The sequence below is a fragment of the Curcuma longa genome, chromosome 11 (assembly GCF_044706935.1).
Source record: "Curcuma longa cultivar G26 ecotype Majalengka, Jawa Barat chromosome 11, ITB_CL_G26_1.1, whole genome shotgun sequence".
Classification (NCBI taxonomy): Eukaryota; Viridiplantae; Streptophyta; class Magnoliopsida; order Zingiberales; family Zingiberaceae; genus Curcuma; species Curcuma longa.
This window is the reverse complement of record NC_133871.1, coordinates 784,833-805,755: the sequence shown is the minus strand read 5'-3', so window position 1 is coordinate 805,755 and position 20,923 is coordinate 784,833. Positions and strand designations below refer to the sequence as shown.

General features: G+C 32.9%; 1 protein-coding gene across 1 annotated transcript in view; it reads left to right on the top strand.

Moving 5' to 3' along the window:
• Positions 1 to 19,472, top strand: part of LOC141839920 (putative inactive ATP-dependent zinc metalloprotease FTSHI 3, chloroplastic) — a 31,404-nt gene extending 11,932 nt beyond the window's left edge. Inside the window, exons 2-5 of the mRNA XM_074727774.1 lie at positions 1,637 to 1,960; positions 2,049 to 2,349; positions 18,490 to 18,689; positions 19,177 to 19,472. Coding sequence (XP_074583875.1) covers positions 1,637 to 1,960; positions 2,049 to 2,349; positions 18,490 to 18,674 — 810 coding nt within the window. The 3' untranslated portion in view covers positions 18,675 to 18,689; positions 19,177 to 19,472. The remainder of the gene's footprint in view (positions 1 to 1,636; positions 1,961 to 2,048; positions 2,350 to 18,489; positions 18,690 to 19,176) is intronic.
• The last annotated feature ends 1,451 nt before the right edge of the window (positions 19,473 to 20,923 follow it).

Here is a 20,923-nt window from a genome sequence, read left to right as displayed (position 1 = left end):
AGATTTCAAACATTGGTTGGGACAAACATGACTTGATATTACAATAGCCAATCCCAAATAGTTGGGACAATCATGGCTTAATGTTACAATGATGTTGGTCCATGATGAATTATTGTTGTTGTATATATATATATATATATATATATATATATATATTTGTTTGAATTCATTTTAGGTTGTGTTAGTGGGGGTCTATATGGGTGGTTGAGTCAGGTTTTGTTACACAAATGTGTTACTCGATTTTGGCAGGTCATGTTGGCAACATAATTTCTGCGTCATGTTACAATATCTGACACATTTTGTTGAAAAGATGGTGTAGGTCAGGGGAAATTGGTCATGGGTTACAAGTGTGTTGCAGTTTGCACCCATAGTATAGTGGCACTGTACTTAAGTTATTTATTTTTCTTCTAGTCATCTTTTACCATGTCTCCTGCACTTTCATCAGCTAAAAGACCACCATTTGTTATTCGATAAACTATTTCTATCCTTTCAATTATTCTTGAGATGATGAAAGTGTGCACCTCATTTTTTTTGGGTGTGCTCTTTGGCCTTGTGTCATGCTCTTGGGCCCCACAACCTCTTATTTTCTATTCTTTCCTAGTGTCTTTATGAAATTCTTACTTGTTGACTGATGAACAACACTTTTTCAAGTGGAAAATAAGCGATTGGAAATATCTTGAATGCACAAACATTAGATGATAGAGTTAGTAAAATTTGGTAATTCTTTACATATATACAACAAGATTTTATGTAATTGATTTCTCTCTTAAGCTTGTCATGGTATGTTTGGAACTAATTTATGATTGAACAACCTTTTGTTCAGTCATCTTTATGATCTACTTGTATCTATAAGATTCTCAACAATATAATTATCATTGATTTTGATGTTTATTGACAAACTTCATTTCATGCCATTGTCATATCAAGCTTGCACAAAGCTTGGTTCTATAGTGCACATATGCATGTGTTCATATATATAATTGTCGCTCAACATCCACACTCATGAAAGAATCACAAAAGTTTGAGTATTTGTCATTATAAAATATAAGTCCATAGTGTTTGTGTGTGCAAATATTTTGGTCTCACACTGACACTTGGCTTTTTTTTCCTACATTCTGTATTCATCACTCTTTCATATTTTAAAAGAAGTTAGATTTAGAATGATTTAAAAAATCTGTTGGTACTGTAGGAGTAAATAGGACTAACAATTTCTGTAGATTATGGGATAGACAAATTCTTACAATTAGGTATATATTAAGGGATCTCATTGTCCTGCAATCACTGATCAGACTAAGCACATCCATGATTTACAGTGGAAGATCTCCTGACATTTTTCTTCCAAAGACACGAGGCTGATGAGAGATTTTTTTAGCACCATTTTTATTTTCTTTTGCTGACAAGGATATGTTTTTTTTGTTGTTGTAATACTACAATGTGATTTTATCAACAAAAACCTAATTTTAAGCTGAAGTCTTGTTTGTCTCCGCTTAATGCCACTGGTACAGTTAAGTTCGATTTGCAGGAACATTGCTGGGAAATTGTAGTCTTTTATTTGTGGGAAAACATATAATTTGGTATTAAATTCTGTATTGTTTTCCTGTTGTGGACATCTAATTGAATAAAACTGTTTATTTAGATAGTATCTTGCTTACAAGGAACAATAAACTACAAAAAATTAGGAGCAAAATTGCCCAGAGGTATACTGCTTGTTGGACCTCCAGGGACTGGGAAGACCTTGTTAGCTCGTTCAGTTGCTGGAGAAGCAGGAGTTCCTTTCTTCTCAGTTTCTGCCAGTGAATTTGTAGAACTGTTTGTTGGAAGAGGAGCAGCACGTGTAAGAGACCTTTTTAATGTGGCTAAAGAATGTTCACCATCAATAGTGTTTATTGATGAGCTTGATGCAGTGGGAGGAAAGCGTGGAAGAAGTTTTAATGATGAGCGTGATCAAACACTAAACCAGGTATTCTTTGGATATATTAATTTGTTTGTTTAGCTTTCCAAGTTGTTTGATATCAAATTCTCTAAATTATGGTTTGGTTTACTTCCAGTTGCTGACAGAAATGGATGGGTTTGAGTTAGACACTAAGGTGATTGTTATTGCAGCAACTAATAGACCAGAAGCACTAGACCCTGCTCTTTGTAGACCTGGACGTTTCTCAAGGAAGGTGCTGGTTGGCGAACCAGATTTTGAAGGGCGTAAAAAAATCCTGGCCGTTCATCTAAGACAAGTACCACTGGATGAAGAAATTGAGATTATCTGTGATCTTGTTGCATCTTTGACCACAGGCCTTGTTGGTGCTGATCTTGCAAACATTGTAAATGAGGCTGCACTGCTGGCTGCTCGAAGAGGTTGGTTGTGCTTTCCTGTAGAACTATTAGTATTGTTAGTTAAGTCAAAAACTTTATCATTGCAGTATTTATAGAATCATGTTGAGAGAACAAAACTAAAAAGTAAATTGGCTATCTTTAATGTCATGTTGCTACCTGTTCTTTTGGTTCTAACTTGGTTTAGATAACTAAGCAGGATCATGTTATGTACCTAAAAGCTGAAATTTCAAAGTGAATGCACAAAATTAGACCCAATTAATTGGTGAAATTTGGATGAGAAATACTCTTTTCCTAGTAAAAATAGTATCTATTATCAAGTATACGTATTATTTTTCTACCCTAAAAATAATGTGTTCCTTCCCACCTATGACGATCTATTTCCAGCAACCTCCAGCGACCAAGCAGCTTCTCCTACTGATACACTTGAGTGCCATCTCCTTCTCTGACTGACTCACCTGAGCACCATCTCCTCTTTAACCTCTTCCCTGCATATATCAGTTCTTCAGGCAACCAATTCAAGTGCTGACTAACTAACTTCTTCTCTGACTGACTCACCTGATTTTCCTACCTTCCTCATCTCTAGGCCTTTGATCCCTAAAGAGCATGGCGAGATTTCTTCCACAGTTGATCATGTACCAATGCTCCACCCTATTTTCAAAGTTGAAAATCATAATACGGTGGAATATCGTAGTCCCTGATATACTTCTCTTGTTGCCCTCTTGGTGATTAGTCTAAAAAACTAACTTCACTCTAACATCACTTATTGAGACTGATAGATGATGGATATGACTAGAGGGGGAGAAGGTGAATAGTATATGTACCTTGCAAGCATAAATTTCTAACTATTACTATAGATTTAGTAAGGTTGCATAAGTTAACACAATATAATAAAAATAATAACACTAGTTCATACCAAGGTCATTTACGTGGTTTGTCAATCCTCCGGACTCCTAATCTACAACCTATGATCCGTCGGTGGATTACTCTTGGTATTAGAAAGCCGCTAATTTTCTCCTTGTCAATCAACTACCAGAGCTAGAGAAACCTTTTACAAGATCAAGGATCACAAGGAGATTACAAGAAAGCTTTAAACATAAAGAATAATGCTTCTAATAAGCTTTGAATCCTCCCCAAAGCTTCTTTTTATAGCCTTAAAACCTCTTACTATAACTTATTTGCCATCTATCAGTTGGTGTGTTCTACTTGACTCGATAGTTGTCAAGCTCTAACGACTCTTTTCTACTTTTCATCCTTGGCATTCGACTATTTTTCATTCTTGGCATCAATCAACTAGTCGACTGAAACCTTACCATCAGTCGATCAATGTGCCACCAGTTGATTGCTCACTTGATTGGTCCCTAAAACATAACTTTCTATTTGTTGCCTCTTTAGCCTCAATCGAGTGCCAAGTTGATTACTTCACCAATCAATTGGATTCCACATCGATCAACTATTCAAACCACAAACCCCAAATACAATTAGAGTATTGGATTTCTCAGCCATCAATCGACCGGTATCTAATATTAGAGTCACTTGACTACAATCAATTCTAAGATTGAATCTGCTTACATTGAGAATTACCCTAGCCTCATGCATACAATATGCATATAAGTCACTTAACTTTTACAACTTGCTATGGAGTCTTACTGGCTTGATTTCGCCCCTTGGCCATCTTCTATTTGGTCACTTAGTTTCTTGGATGCACACGAGCCCTTAACTCCTCCACATGCTATCCTCCACATCTTCACTTACATAGTCCACCTCCATTAGATATTGTCTCCACTACTCATCCTATAGTCCCTCGATCGCCTCATGTAACCTTCTCCGTTCTCTTCGGACCTTAAGCCACCAGGCCTCTAATTTGGCCATGCCTAGTTAATGCTCCAAAGCTTCTCCAATCACCACCTTAGTGCTTCTCATTCTATAGTTTTTCAAAGGTCCCATACTATCCTTCTCTATCTTTACCGATCTTCTAGCCACTAAGTATGTCGCCTTGGATACATTAAGTCACAAGCTCTCCAAGCTCTATGTGTATTTCTGCAAATTACAAAACAAAGTCTAACTTAAACACTTTATCTAAACATCAAAGCTAAGGTCGCACCGGACCAATTGAGGCCCGATTGCACCAATAGCTAGAGTTATCGAATGTGGTTGGAAAGGGATTTCGCTAGCTTGTCAGGGTCGATCGACAATGGCGGGGTGGCAAAGGGGCCTAACTTCCAATTGATTAATTGCTATTTCACAATCAATATATATAATTATCTGTTGCATATACTATATAATTATATATTGTATAATTATAAAATTCTATCCATATTATATTATATTTAATGTATAATGTTATAATATATTAATTATAGTATAATAATAATATGTAACTGTATAATTATAATTATAACAGTATTATCTGTTATAGATATTAATTAATTATAACAGTCTAATTATATATATATTAGAACAATATGTGCTAATATATATATATATATATATATATACCTAATTAGTAGATATTATAACAATATAATACATATATATTTTAATTATCAATAATATAATTATATATTTATACTATTATTACATATTCCTAGACTCCCTAGACTTTATGATGGTGGCTTTACAATTTCGTAATTTTGGGAGGATGTGATTTTATTATTCGGAGCTTAGTTTAATAAAAAATATAACATATGTATGTTATATTTTTGTTATTAAGAGAATTCTACTACAATATATCTATCCAAAAAATCTTGTATTACATTCATTCATAAAACATATATATTTGCAATATCATTTTTTGCATGATCATGCTTTTAAAAATAAGATCTCCTTATGTTTCATATAAATTGGTAAATAAAAGGGCAGCCCGGTGAACGAAGCTCCGGCTAATGTGGGGTCTTAGGGAATGATCTATTGTATGCAGTCTTATCTTGCTTTGCAACATATGAGTATAAGCAACAAATGTAATATGGTAGTAGCATAGTTGATGGTAGTGGAAGTGGTGCAACTATTGCACCAAAATCGGGGAGGATTGCAAGTTTTTGTATTACCTCATCATGAAGTGGTATTGGATGTTGCTTTCGTTCCCATGGGACGAAGTTGTGTTAATACTGTCAATATTAATCTAATAGTCTTCTAGACCAAGCTAACCAGCAGAAGAAAATTAATGATGCTTAAATAAGGCAAAAGAAGAAATCGAGTAGTCAAAGTATTGCTATTTTTTTCATTTAAATGAATTTCTCCTAATGCAACAAACAGTAGTATCATAGCTAGGGCTGAACCTAAGGGGCCTCTCCCTCGGGCCTAATCAGTTAAGCACCCCCCCCCCCCCCCCCCCCTCCCCCACCAAAAAAAAAAAATTATTTTTTTAAACCTTAGGTAACCTAATTATCCAAGCATATAGAGGGGCAACAAAAAAAAATCACAAGCAATAGGTTAAAAAAAATTATAACGCAGACACGTTGTGATGTGGTGATGGTTATACGATGGTGCTGATAGGTGGCGAATCAATGATACAATTTGCTTCTTTTGATAATTTGTCTGCTTCATTTAATCAAGAGTTGAAACTCAAGAAGTATATATATATATATTTATATATTTGTTTTTGTTAATTGTTATACTATATCCAACTCGAGATTTGCTTTCTTTTAATTTTGATAGATATGTTTCTTTCTTATGTAATGTGAATCTTGATGAGTGTTGTGGGTCTACAAACTTTTTAATCTACTTCACTTGGTTAATGATGTGTCATATGCTTTTTATTTTTGATATCTTTTTGTTACTTAATTGATTAATTTGACCGTTATATTAGCTTTCCCTTCGGTACGAATTTATAAATTGTGTGCAATCAAGATTCCATTGTTTCTTAATTGACTTGAGAATGTGGGAGGCTAAGGGGTGATTCTATAAAGTTGGGTTCTCGGGTTTTAAAAAAAATCATAAAATAAAATTTAATCATGAATTTTAATTATATTTTATCGCTACAATGTATTCTAATTTCTTTAGTTGTTCTTTCTTATGCAAGTATATACATCATTCATTTATATATTTATATGTAATGTGTTCATATTTCTTGAATTAGATTTTATGTATTTGATTTAATTGCTTATAAAAAATATAATAATCAGTAAACAATGGCTCCTAAACATTTGTTTGACTCTCAAAAGAGAGAAAGAAAACTAAGAGAAGAAGTATTAATTTAAAGCAAGTAGGTGATATTGATAAATAGTTCACAAGCAATAATAAAATGTCGATAGAAGAAATAATCAATGATTTGATGAATGTGGATCGAGAACTTGATCAATCTACGAAGGAGAATGATAATAAAGAAGTAAGTCAATCTCCCATTGTAAATGAATTTGATGATGAAGGTAATGCTAATATTATGGGAGATCTTCAATATGAAAATATAAATGCAGATTACTTATTTCCCTTGAATATTTATAATCTGGGGAATTGGGATAACATTGGTCAAAATATTTAGTTAATACTTTTGCTACCAAAATTGCAAGATGCATAATATTTAAGTGATTATTTAGAATATTTTTGTTATGTTATTTGATTATATTACATACATTTTAAATATTATATGTTATTTGACATTTTATATTTTACATATTTTGTTTTAGAAAATCATCTCATTGATAAAAAAAATGACCGCGTTTTATTGTTTGAGGGGGTCTATTTTTCTAAATTCACCTCGGACTTGAAAAATGTCAAGCACAACACGACCTTGATCATAGAATGACTTTCGACATCCAAAAATATGGTTATATTATCCAACCTCCAATCATATATGAAATTATTAGTCTATACCTAGACAAGCAAGTGTAAAAGATTAAGATATAGATCATATTGTGCAAGAAGCAATGATGCCTATATGAGGTTACATTGATGTGCAATAGTTAAACATTATTAACTTTCTACTATATTGCAATTAAAGGTGATTTTTCACTAATATGTTAATGCAATTGTAGAATATCATGATGCATCTTATATATATCGCCAAATGGATAATGTAGATCAAACGATAGGTATAGAACATATAATGTAGGTCATTAAATCATTTTTGGAGGAAGAACATCCAACATTGTTTTGGCACTGTGCAACACATTGCATCAATCTAGTGAAGAAGATAATAAAAAGGGGCAATTGCTATCAAAATTCTTTTATAATCATCATTAGATTCATAGATTAATAAGGAAATTTATTGATTGGGAGATTGTGCTATTGAGAATAATTAGGTTCGAAACTCATTACTACCTATTAAAGTGTTGTTCCAAAAAAAGTCAATTGAAGGTCGTTTACTTCTAAGTATTGGGAAGTTTCTCAACATTCTAGTAATACTCTTGATACTCTAGTAAAAGCAAGGAGGTAAAAATTGTCATATTTGCTAGATCTTGAGACTACATTGCAATGTTTTTTTAAGATAGCCCTTGTAAGTTATTCTGTATAAGGTTGACATGGATAAGAAGTCACAAATGGACAATGTCTATCACTTAATTCACAAAGAAAATGAAAAGAAAAAATTAAGAGATGCCTACAATCGCCATCTAAGCATCAACATGATATCGAAATAATTGCTAGAAGATCTAGTTGGGATAGATAAATAGGAAAAGATGTTCATTTAATGCAAAATTTTAATAATAAAGAAATTTTGATGTTATTTATTGATAATAATATTTTTTAATTATTTTACATTATTGTCTCAATCCACCATATTAAGATCAATATAGTATAGCTATAAATGATGATCCCCTAGTGGCTCTCAAAAGTGTAATATTGAAAGTAAAACCAAATTGAGAAGTAATTATTAAGGATATTAATCATAGTTAATTCTTTTAAAAGGCATGTCTCTTTAGGCGATCCTTTGCAATGCCATCCAAATTCAAATGGGATGCTAGCAAATATAAAATATTTTATTACATCAACAGATATTGAAACTTTTAATTTTGTTTACTTATTTATCAAATAGTTGAGTGGTGGTTATAACATGAAGGATCAACTTTCAATCTGAATAAGATTGTAGTATGGATTTTCTCATAAACAACATTTTCAATTGGCTGTGAAAAAAATGAATATCAAATGGCTTTAAGTATCTCCACTTGATTCTCATGGTAGGGCTTTAATTATTTTTGCATTTACATGTAAATTGAGGCATTGTGCTTTGAATTAAGACAATTTTGATGCAAAGGTTATAACACATGCTATAGGAAAATGTTAGCCACTTAGTGTGTGTCTGATTTTAACTGTACAAATTTATTAAGTTATCTACGCTCCAGGACCGTGGGATCTCCCTATCCTTCTAGGTTTACTTAGTTTAAAGGCTTTGTACTGGACCTCTTGAACCATCTATTATGGGTCCATCCTAGTCAAGCACCTACTACTCATGCTTTGTTTGTCGGCTTCCTCCCCTTTTGCTAAAACGTCAACTCAACTTTGTTAAATTTTCAATGGTTTAGAAGGGCAGATCAAGGTGCACCTATTTTAGACTTTTAAAAGAGATCAAACACCAATGTTTGGTCATGCACATGCCCAGCTCTAGTTTAGTTCTCAACCATTATTTTGTCTAAGTAAGCTCTATGTTTATTCCTATTATCTTCCTACAAATATGTTTATATTTTTTATTAAACCAAAAGACATTATTTTGTAGCAGAAAGTATTTGCAAGATATGAATGGAATACAAGGTTCATCTTTAAGATCTTATGCTTCCTTGGCCATTGTTGGTTCATCTTCTAGCTCCTTATTTGAAGAACAAAGGACTTAGACTTCCCTATACTAAGAGCATTTTTATAACAAATTTGCGACTCCATGGGATCTAGTTGGACCACTACTGTGCCCTCCGGAGTTGAAAACCTCATAACCATTCCATATTGTAGACTAATATTGCTGCTTTGAACTTGCTAAGTGTCAACCTACCCATGAAGACATAAGAGAGAGATCCACCACCATAAATCCCATTTAAACTAAGTGGGTGCAAGGCTCCTACCCAGAAGTGACTATTAACGTCATCATTTTGAGTGACTATATTCCAAACCTAATTAAGCATGTCAGAGTCATACATTTTCCTTCTATGTCTTTATGGGTGTTGCCCATCTTGAAGAAAGCTTTAACAAACAACACATCAACTTAAATTGTTTTTATTAATAAGAACTCTTTTCGCACAACAAGTATCTGTTTAAGCATGCATTACAAGGCATCTAGGTAATCCTTGCTAATACCTTTGGTATCTTCCTCTAAAACAAGATGGTCTTCCTTAGCCATAGGCCTTGGTTTTTTGGCTACTCTCAAGCTCACCTATCTTCCTCTAATTATGAAGTCAATCGCTTTTTGAACACATTTCAAGTCTAAGGCTTACTTGAAAGCTTTACGATACATCGGAACAAAATTAAGGATGCATCAACAGGATCTAGTTATCATCATCTATGCGGCTAAATTGAAACTGAAACAATGGCAAACGAAGGGTGAACCTAAATTGAGAGCCAATGACTTATCATTGACTGGAGTTCCTGCACGCATAGGATCTAGGCGACAATTGGAGTCCTTGTCTCAATGGGGAAGTAGAGAGGAAGAAGAAGAGTCAACAATTCTTAGCATGCCTAAATAGATTTTGACTTTCTCTTTTTATACCACCCCATCTGCACGGACCATCCATCATAAAGTCATAACCCGTTAACAACTTATTAATATTAACGAACCGGGTTATTGGATTTGGATCTATATATGTAATTCACATCCAATAACTAAAACCCGTTCATACATCATGTATTAGATCATTTAATTGGTTTAATTCTTAATGACAATTATTATGTGTTGTTAATTCACATATTAACCCATCAAATGGAGACTTAATCCTTCAATCTCCCATTAAAGCTATACGTGATGCCATATATACCACACAACACCTTAGTTGAGCTCAACAATGTCAAAACTTTATGGGTTAAATACTCCTTAAATAATCTGGTCCATTAATTCCATTAGTACAAGACTAAAGAAGTCAGAGTTACTTAAATTGTAACAAAACTTAATAGTAATCACAATATCGACTTCATTAATGATATAGATTTAATGTTGATGTGTAGTGTGAGAATGACACAAAATATGATCTGTACGTGCTCATTCTCAACAAGTCCTTATGACCCAAACATCGTCCAAATCATGTTTACTGATATTTTATACTAAACCACAATAGTAAATTATGATTCACCCTTATGACTTAAAATAGAGTTCTACATCATACTTATAAACACCATATGCAAAACTATAACAATAAATCATCATATCAGAGAGTCAAAATTTTATACACATATATAAATTTTAGTACGTACAATAAACAAAAAATATGTGTTTATTAATATAGAGCATTACATCAAATACAGATTTCCTCTTAATGGGTACTTCGTCAAAAGGAAGAACCTCATATTCAACACATGCTAATGAAACACCTTGGGCGGCAAATCTTTGGTGAACATGTCCGTTAACACAGAATCTGTCTTTCTTTATATGCTCTATCATCACCTGACCACTCTGAACTTTTTTTTTAATTGTCAAAAATTTTATATTGATGTGTTTGGACTTTGATGAATTATGATTATTCTTGGAATACAATTTTGCAGTTTTATTATCATAGTTGATTCTCAATGGCTTATCAATATCTTCAATGATCTCGAATCCTATGATGCGGTTCCGCATCTATATCCCGTGGTTGGATGCTTCATAGTAGGTTATAAATTCTGTCTCCATCGTATAAATGACTATTATGGTCTATTTGATGGTTTTTCATAATATTGCCCTTTTTGCCAACATGAAGACATAATCTGAAGTGGACCTCCTGCTATCTAAGCATCTAGTAAAATCGAAGTCTGAATATCTAATGATCTCCAGTTGAGTTGATCTTCGATAAGTGAGCATGTAATCTTTAGTATTTTTCAAATACCACATAATCCTCTTTATAGCTTTTCAATGTTCTAGTTTAGGGTTATTCAAATATCTACCTAACATCCCTACTATGTATGCAAGATTTGAATGCGTACATACTTGAGTATACATTAAACTCTCTACTATCAATGCATAAGAAAATTATCGTATTTTCTCTATTTCAAATTCATGGCATGAACATTGTTGCAAGCTAAATCTATCAGTCTTTGACATAAGTGTGTCGTAGGAGCACAATTCATACATGTCATATTGAATGGACACCTTTTCAATATGTCTTTTGTGAAATTTCAAGTGTACAATTTGAACGATCACGATAAATTTGTATGTCTAAGACAAAGGATGCTTCACCAAGATCTTTCATTTAAAATTCATTTTATAGAAATGATTTGATTTCTTGCAGTAGACTTTTATTATTATTTGCTAGCAAAATATCGTCCACAGACAAAACAAGTATAACAAAGTTGCCGCCTTTGAACTTTATATATAAATCTTGATCAACTTGATTCTTCGTAAAACTGTACGAAGAAATTATTTGATCAAATTTTTGATACCATTGACGAAATGTCTACTTTACATCTTAAATGGACTTCCTTAATCTATATATTAGTTGTTTTGAATGTTTCAATTTAAAGTTCTCCGACTGTATCATATATATAGTTTCTTCAATGTTTCCATTGAGAAATATTATCTAACATCCATTTGATATAGCTCTAGGTCATAATGAGCTACAAGTGTCATGATTATTCTAAGGGAGTTTCGTCGAAATCGACGAGTCTCCTTGCAATCAATGCCCTCTTTTTAAGTGAATCCTTTGGCAATAAGGCAAATTTTATATTTTTTTTGGCATTGCCTTATGATCTCATTTGATTTTAAATATTCATTTACAACCAATAGATTTCACCCTTGTAGGCAATTTGATAAGTTCTCAAACGGCGTTGTCCGCAACTTCATCTCTTCCCTTATGACTTCAATGTACTTTTTTGGATTAGGGCACTGTTTAATTTCTTGGAAAGATGTGAGATCATCTTCCAACCCTATGTCAAATTCATGCTCCTGGAGATATATATAATCATGACACATTGTAGATCTCCTTTTCCTATTGGATCTCTTTAGTGACACTTGTACTTGAGGTAGTTGGGAGGCTTACTCAACCGTAGTAGGGAATACCTCTATTTGAGTTGATATACCTTTCATTTGCATTGGAGGTGACATGAGAATATCGTGGTCCACTACCATTGTCGGTTGTGCAGCTGATTACCATTTCACTATCAGCTGCAACAGTAGTTACCATATTAAGATTGTTAATGCTCTCTTCAAATGATATTTTTTTTAACTTTAGTGCTCCCACCATCCTCAATGAATTTGACATTACCCATTTCGAAAAATGATTTACTTAAGGGATTGAAAAACTTGAAGCCCTTTAACTTTTTAGAGTATTTCATAAAATGACAGCTAACGATCTTTGAATCAGTTAACATTTGTTAGGCTTCTAGGGTTTAGCCTCAATTGGACAACTTCATACACGTAAGTGCCTAATGAAAATCATTTTACCTATTCATAACTTCATACACGTACAATAACTCATATAGAGTTTTGGTTACTGTTTTACTAGGTACTCTGTTGAGTAAGTACACCGCAGTCTTAAATGCCTCACTGCACAAAGACTTTGATAAAGAAGAAAATGCCATCATACTTCTCACCATGTCTTTTAGGATATGGTTTCGTCGCTTAGCTACGCCATTCTAGTGAGGAGTACAAGGCATGATATATTGAGTCACGATCCCACACTTAGTAAGGTATTTTGTAAATGGCTCAGGATGTTATTTACCTGATTCGTCAGATCTATCATAGTATTCACCCGTTAGATCTTATGGCATTAATCTTCTTGCCTAATTGATTTTCAACTTCAGTTTTGAAGAGTTTGAATATATACAGGGATTGCAACTTCTCTTGAATTATGTATAAGTATCCGTATCGAGAATAGTCGTATATGAAGTTGATAAAGTATGTTTGATTGCTCTAAGAAGTTTTAGGGAATGACCAACATAAATTGTATGTATCAATTCTAACACTCAATTACATCTTGTTATGTTTGTTAGTTGTTTTCCCCTTAATACATTTAATGTAGATTCAAAATCTGACATATCAAGGAAATCGAGAATTCTTAGTGACATTAACCTTTCAAGGCGTTGTTTAGAGATATGTCCTAAATATCTATGCCACAATATGGATGAATCTCACTCGTCATATCACACTTTGCACCTATACTATGCATTACGACATTATCAGTATGAGTATCGATGCCTAACCTATATAACTTATCAATTAAGGAACAATACCAAACAATATAGAATTTCGAAAAATATTAAAATTTTCATTTCCAAATGAGCATGTATATCTAGATTTGTCCCAGCATGAAATGGAAATTAAGTTCCGCCTAAATGACAACACTACAAATATATTTTCCAAATTTAAAAATATATCATTCCCAAGACAAACTTTAAAGATACATAAAACCTCTACTTTTGTCTTTTTCAGTATACATGAATCTTTCAGTATCAATTAGAAGTCGGCTCCAATGACAAACTTACATAGTTACACTTATGTGAGTAGTTGCGCACGTATCTATCCATCAAGTATTATTAAATGCAGTGGCCAGGTTGACTTCTGGACCGACAAAGTTGAAAGATATACCTTTCTTGACACGTTAGTTGATGTATGTGGGACAATTGTTCTTCAGGTGACCTTTCTTTTTACAAAGTAATAAGTTGGGTTCAAATTTTATTATTTTTGTACCTTATGTCTTGAAGTCCTAGTCACTACAAGTTGTTTACCCCTACTCTTAATATTATCTTTTTTCCTTTTCTTGCTTGAGTGTTGAGATAAGGATAAGCACTGTAAGATGTGTCATGTCTTAATCTCTCTTCTTTTTTATACACTGAACTTATTTAGTGTCCACTTCTCCATTTGAGTGTTGTAGCTAATTTTAAAGGGAGTGAATTGTATAGTTAAAGAGATTAGGACTAGATTCACAAGAACACTTTTAGACATTTTCAACTTTAGTGCCCTAAGTCTTGTAACCAAATTTGACATCTCCATGATGTACTCTCTAATGCTATCCTTCCCATTATACCGCATGAACACTAAGTTCGTGAAAAGTGTAGTAGCCTTAACCTTTTCGTTCGAGGCGAATCAGTTCACTAATTTTTAAGGAAAGTATTAACATCCTCTTTTTCAATAATCGAGCCCTAATTGATTCTGGAATAGACATCTTCATGATCATGAGACTCATGCAATTCGATCGTTCCCACTTTTTAAAGATCACTTTTTGGTCTGTAGTGCTATCATTGGATAAAGGTGCAAGGCGATCATGCCTAAATGTAAAGTTTAGATCTAGGCAACCTAAAAGTATTATATACTCTTTTAATCGTCTTAAGTTTGTGCCCGTAAGCATGGGAATGACGTTATTCAGATTGCAGATATTGAAAGTACTACATAAACAAAACCAAAGAACATAGTTCAATTTACAACCAAAACATGCATATTTATAGACGTGCAGTCAAATAAATGCAACAATCAAAACATATAATTTTATGGGCATTTGTTGAAATATCAAGTGCAACATTACATTAAGTCTTTAGACTAAAATATAATTTACTAGTGGTATTCCCTAAACAACTCATAATCACCTTCATCTGTTACATAACACGTAGCCCTTTGGGCTGATATGTTACTCGCATGATCAACTTTATATATGAGTCTTCTTAGTTAGTTTATATTTTTTAGCATCACTCATAGCACTTCTAATTGGTCACACAATATGCTTTCCTTTGGGTTGATACACCATGTGCATGATCAACAAGTTAAACTTGATTTGCAAGCTTTTTAAAATATATATGTGACAAAAAAATGATTTTCCTTTGGGTCAATCATCTTTAGCATAGATATACATCCATCTACGAAATACCTTAAACCTACCCAATAGTTCTCGTTTTAACGAGAGTATTGGTGTGGCCATGTAGCAAGTGTGAAGATAAATATAAGAAAAATCAAAGAAAACACAGCTAAATAGTTACCAATCGACTGATACTTGTATCAATATCTTACCCTTGAATGACAATCGATTGATATTCCTTATGTGTCAGTTTTCGGACACAGCAAAGCAATCGATTGTCTCACAGCAGTTGAGTTCACCGATTGAGTTGGAAGGCTTCTGCTCGCGAGTTCACCCACGACAATCAATTGGTGTTTTTAGGTTTATTAGTCGAACTTGTGCATCGATTACGAAGCCTACTGTGGACGATTCCATGAACAACAATCAATTGACGCTTACAGTAATTGATTGGTGAGTATCAATCGAACCCGTCAATCAATTGTGAGTTATTCTGTGCCCAATTTCGCACTAGCAATCGGTTGATGTTCACATAACTCGAAAAAACTACTTTCTGCACACGATTTTCCAACACAAGAAAGGCATGCCCTAAATCCACGTCGTTCTTTGTTCTTCATGAGATAATGCAAAAAAACTCGAAATCTAGACTAAATCCTAGGTTTTACAATCCTAAATTCGACAAATATGCATTGATTTTAGCTCCACAATGGAATCGAATGTAGAAACGATGCATATATTCCATATCGTTGAAATCTACACCTTATGCCGTAAAGACAACGATAAGCTAATTCTAAGCTCTGATATACGATACATCGAAAGAAAATCAAGGATGCATCAATAGGATCAAGTTATCATCATCTGTGCAGTTAAATTGAAATTGAAACAATGGAAAACGAAGAGCTGATCTGAATCAAGAGCCAATGTCATTGAATCCTTACTTGTTGCTAAACGAAGTTCTTGCACGCAGCGGAGAGTCTTCTTCAGGATCTAGGTGATAACTGAGTCATCGTCTCAATGGGGAAGTAGAGAGGAAGAATAAGAGTCAACAATCCAAGGCATGCCAAATGGATTTTGACTTCCTCTTCTTCTACCAACTTATCCTGCAGGGACCATCCATCATAAAATTTGTAACCCGTTAACAGCCCATTAATGTTAATGAATCAGGTTATTGGATCTACACATGCAATCCACATCTAATAACTTAAACCCCTTTCATACAACATGTATTAGATCACTTAATGAGGTTTAATTCTTAATGACAATTGTTGTGTGTTGTTAATTCACATAGTGGCCCATTAAATGGAGACTTAATCCTTCATTACTTAGCTCACTTAACTTTTTGCCAACTACGAATTCTATAAAGTGACCACTCAAGATCAAGTCATTAATCTTTTTCTTCAAATGCAATAGAACATGCATAATTTGAATTAATCTCTCTTGTGGGACTAATTAGATCACTTGATTCTCTGTGAAGATTTTTGGTAGCAATGCTTTCAAAGTTATATAGCCTCATTATTGTTGATCTCATATAATCACTCAGGCACTTTCCTCGGTTCTTGGGTGTTTTGTTTATTCCACCTTCAGCTTTAGCTTGACCAAGTTTGCTAGTAATACATCATCACCAATAGTAAACCAACTTGCCGCTTCTAGCATCTCAACATTGTCTTTCAGTAGGTTTTCATAAAGTGGATGTGAAAATCTTTGAGGTTTTCAATGTGAACACATAAAAGCAGTCATTAAAACCAACTGCTTGTTAAGAATCATCCACTTTCCTGACCACTTTGATAAATCACTTGAGATCAGCTCGTGATAGCCCTGTTGAGGTGTGACTAATGAGTCAACACTTTAGGCAATGCAACTGCCACGAAGTAGACTTCAAAGTCATAGTGGCTTTCTTTCTCTTAGTTAAAGTCAAGTCACCATTCAATTTGTTTATTACAATCGTCTAGTCCTCTTTTCTAACTCATTATTTTTATCATCTTTGGTAGTATAGGATTCAAACAATTTCTCCATTCTGATCAAGGAGAGAGGTTGTCCATTAGCGGATCTAACTTAGGATGGCCATCTTCACCTCTATGTTGACTAGCTTTCACAAAGACAACACCAATACATTATGATCAGGGCACAACAAATAAAAGTGGTTTGGCAAATTTTATTAGTAATGTGACTCGGACTATAATGTGGGATTGTAGCTAGAGAAATACAAGTACTCTCTCTCTGGGGTTGTAAACTGTCAAGAAGTAGTAACAGTTCTAAAAAGGTACTATATAAGATGTTTTTCTCTGACAGGAAAGACTGCTTTTGTAAGTTCTCGGGAAGTGCACTGGTAATCTTGGGGTGCCATGTAGTGGCTTTAGGTAGGAACCAATGATGTGCCATGGATTGCCCTGTGTGCATACTACCTATCAGCTAGACTATACATGTAATGGTTTTAGGATGTTCCAGAGGCTTCTGGATAATTTCCCATACCAATGGTGATGGACATTTTGTCTTAATGGGGTCTTATTTTTATTTACGTCTATGGTACGGTACGCATCCACTCTTGATTTCCTTCTAGCCTGAGTTGGTTCTGTTAGTTTTAACTTTCTAGCCATCTTTTGTATCACTCAAAACCGAGTATTAAATTCGTAGGAGATTAGGCTATCTCTACTAGGAATTCAATTTCTTTTCCGTGCTTTTGTTCATTTGTTTCAAATTCTCTCTTTGCTGATCAATCCCAAATGACATCTTGTTAAAGACCCTGGATGTCTAAACTTAAGTAGCAGTTATTTATTTGAATATGTCTAGATATCATGTTTGCTTAGGACAGGCACATGTCTAGATATCCCATGGCAAAACTGCATTATAAATTTCTTTTGGAGGTTTCAATGATGACAATTAACTGATTAACAATTGAATATATTGATGAATGGATATGTAAGTTTTCCAATGACACTGAACATAGTTGTTCAAGATGTTTGAGATGCCACAAGAGTTGGTTGTGACCTCAATGAGTAGAATAGCTGGTTGTCTTTTGGACAAATTTACTGAACAAGAATGGAATAAATTGATGAATGGACATTATGAATATTTTCCTAGCATTAACCATAAATATAAAGAGAATTTCCCATGCCTTAACAAGTAAAACAACAGATTGCCTCTATGGTTGAGTTCAAAGTCAATTGAAGTTATTGCTAGTGATATAGTACACGTTTGCTAAAGTTTAAATTTTTCATTGGCTAAGTCCTTTAAATTCTATAGAACTCAAGATTCTCCATTGAAAATGGACATTGATCATCCAAGCTAGTTTATAAGGCTTGAAGGTTCATGTATAAATTTTAAGGCATGCATTTGGCAGGTGCTGAGACTGTAACCAGAGATGACATGATGGAGGCAGTCGAGCGAGCAAAATTTGGCATTAATGAAAAACGTAGCTCTCCTATGACGATAAGCAAGAGTCTTGTTAAACTATTTCCATGGATGCCGACTTCAATAGGAAAAGATGGTTTTCAAGGTCTCATGGGCTACCAAACATTGAGCTAATGCTCATTTGCTGAGGTATGTTTCAAGTCACATAATGATGTCAAATACTAACAATGCTTTGAGATTGTTAATAGTCTTAAACTTTGCCAGCGAGACAGTGGGTGTTTGTTTCATAAACATGGTTCGGGAAGAATACAAGTTGAGAAGGGAAATTAAAATGACAAAATGTTTGTTACCATGTCTTATTGAGTTATTTGATCATATCAAGTATATAAACAAAACATTGGTTAACAAGCAAGAAAGACTAAATGATGTGAGTTGTTCTTTAGTGGTTATAGATATATATATATTTTTCTAGTCAGAATGCCAATTACCAATATTTAGTCAATGGCTTAAGCAGGATGCCCTTGCAAGGATGCAAGTACTCAATGAAACTAGCAAAATAATATCCAACATTTAAAACATTATTATCTTTGCAGGGCCTCATTTAGATCCCTAAGGTATGGATTAAGCAACTATACAAAGTTATGATAGACTTAGCTGCTTGATTTTCTTTCTGCAGGCGTATGGCTTCACAGGATTGTGCTTGTAACAACCAGAAAATACCCAACGCAGCATTTTTTCCCTTCATATTTTAGAATGATTTGTTGATTTGGTAAGCATCTCTCGGTTCAAAATATGCCAAGAAAAAAAAAGTAAATTTGAAGCATATCAAAGAGTGACTTGCCAAAATTTAGGTATTCAAGGGAGACTCATTTTTATTCAGCTGTGTTTATCTTGCACAAGGCGTGACCAGAGATATCTATCTATACATACACTTACCAGCAATGTGCAAAAAGATGTTCATATATTTTGATACCACATAGGATTTTTAGCTTATCTTTTATAATCAATTTTATTTACTCAAATGTGTTAATATAATACCAAATGTGATTTTTTTCTCCAATCATATCTTGCCAAGTGTGAAGTTTTTTTGTTTATATTTCTTACATTAATATCGTGTTCAAGTTTAACAATAAATTTTGTTGATTTTTTAAATATTAATTATTAATAATTTTTATTGTTTGACAATTAATTATGTATATTTTAAAATAAAATTGTAAAGATCATTCTTCAATAGTAACATTATCAAGTCAGACATCTATTTTCGCTTTTTCTTTTAAACCATGCGCTCAGTCTAAATTTATTTGTTTATTTTTTTCCATTTGTTATGCATTATCAAATCTTATTTTTATTTTTGAAAATTAAAATTTTAATATATTATAAGGGGAGAAAAATGAGGAGTTTAAGTTAAACATTTTGTTCATTTTACGTCATATATGGTCATATAGGAATTTATATCATCCAATTTAAATATATTATAAAATAACAAAATGAGAAGATGATTAATTCAATCATATCTTAAGTACTTTAGTTTGATTTTATAGTATTGATATGTTTCACAAAGTTTTAAAGTTAAATTAATTCAATTAATCCCAGAATGACATATACAAGACCTGAGTCTCATCTTCATGCCGTGTGTGTGTCAAAGTTAAATTAATGTCATTTTCACTGGGTGTAAGTTGCTTTTAGATTTATTATTCATTGTCACTGTAATAGAATAAAATTTATAAAATTATTGATATGTAATAATCAATCGATCTTTTATGATAATATCAATTGTGTATTTACGTGAAAAAAAATTAAAAATGTACTTTGAGAAGTTGAAAAATATTTTTTTTTATTTTTAAATTTAAATATCTAACTCTTTGAGAATTGATTAACCATGAGCTATAGGCCACTAAGGCCTATGCCTAGGGCCCCAATTTTAGTGGGGCCCATTATTATTAAAAAATATTTTAATAAATTTTTTTTATATCAGTCAAACAACGTGTTCGTTTCGTGAGATCATAGTGTTTCGATTTCTGCAGGGTCACAACATATTTGTCACATGACTTGATTAATGTGTATTGCTCATGCCTTTTACATCATGATTGCTACATGCATAAGAATTAAGCATGGCTAAATTGATGTATCATTGTAAAAATAACAATAAAATTAATTAATTTTATATTAATTATAATTATTATATTATTATAAAAATATAAAATTCTATTTATATGTCAATTTCTTTTTCTTTTATCTTATTTAATATTTTCATTCTCTCAAGAGTTAACAATCAATTTGTGGATCTATTTTATATGATATAAAAAATTTAAAACTACTTGATGATAATTTTTTAAAAATAAAATATTTAAATTTAAAATTTTTTTAACACATAAATGTTATCTGATATTTTCTATGATTTAGATTTAAAATAAATTTAAAAA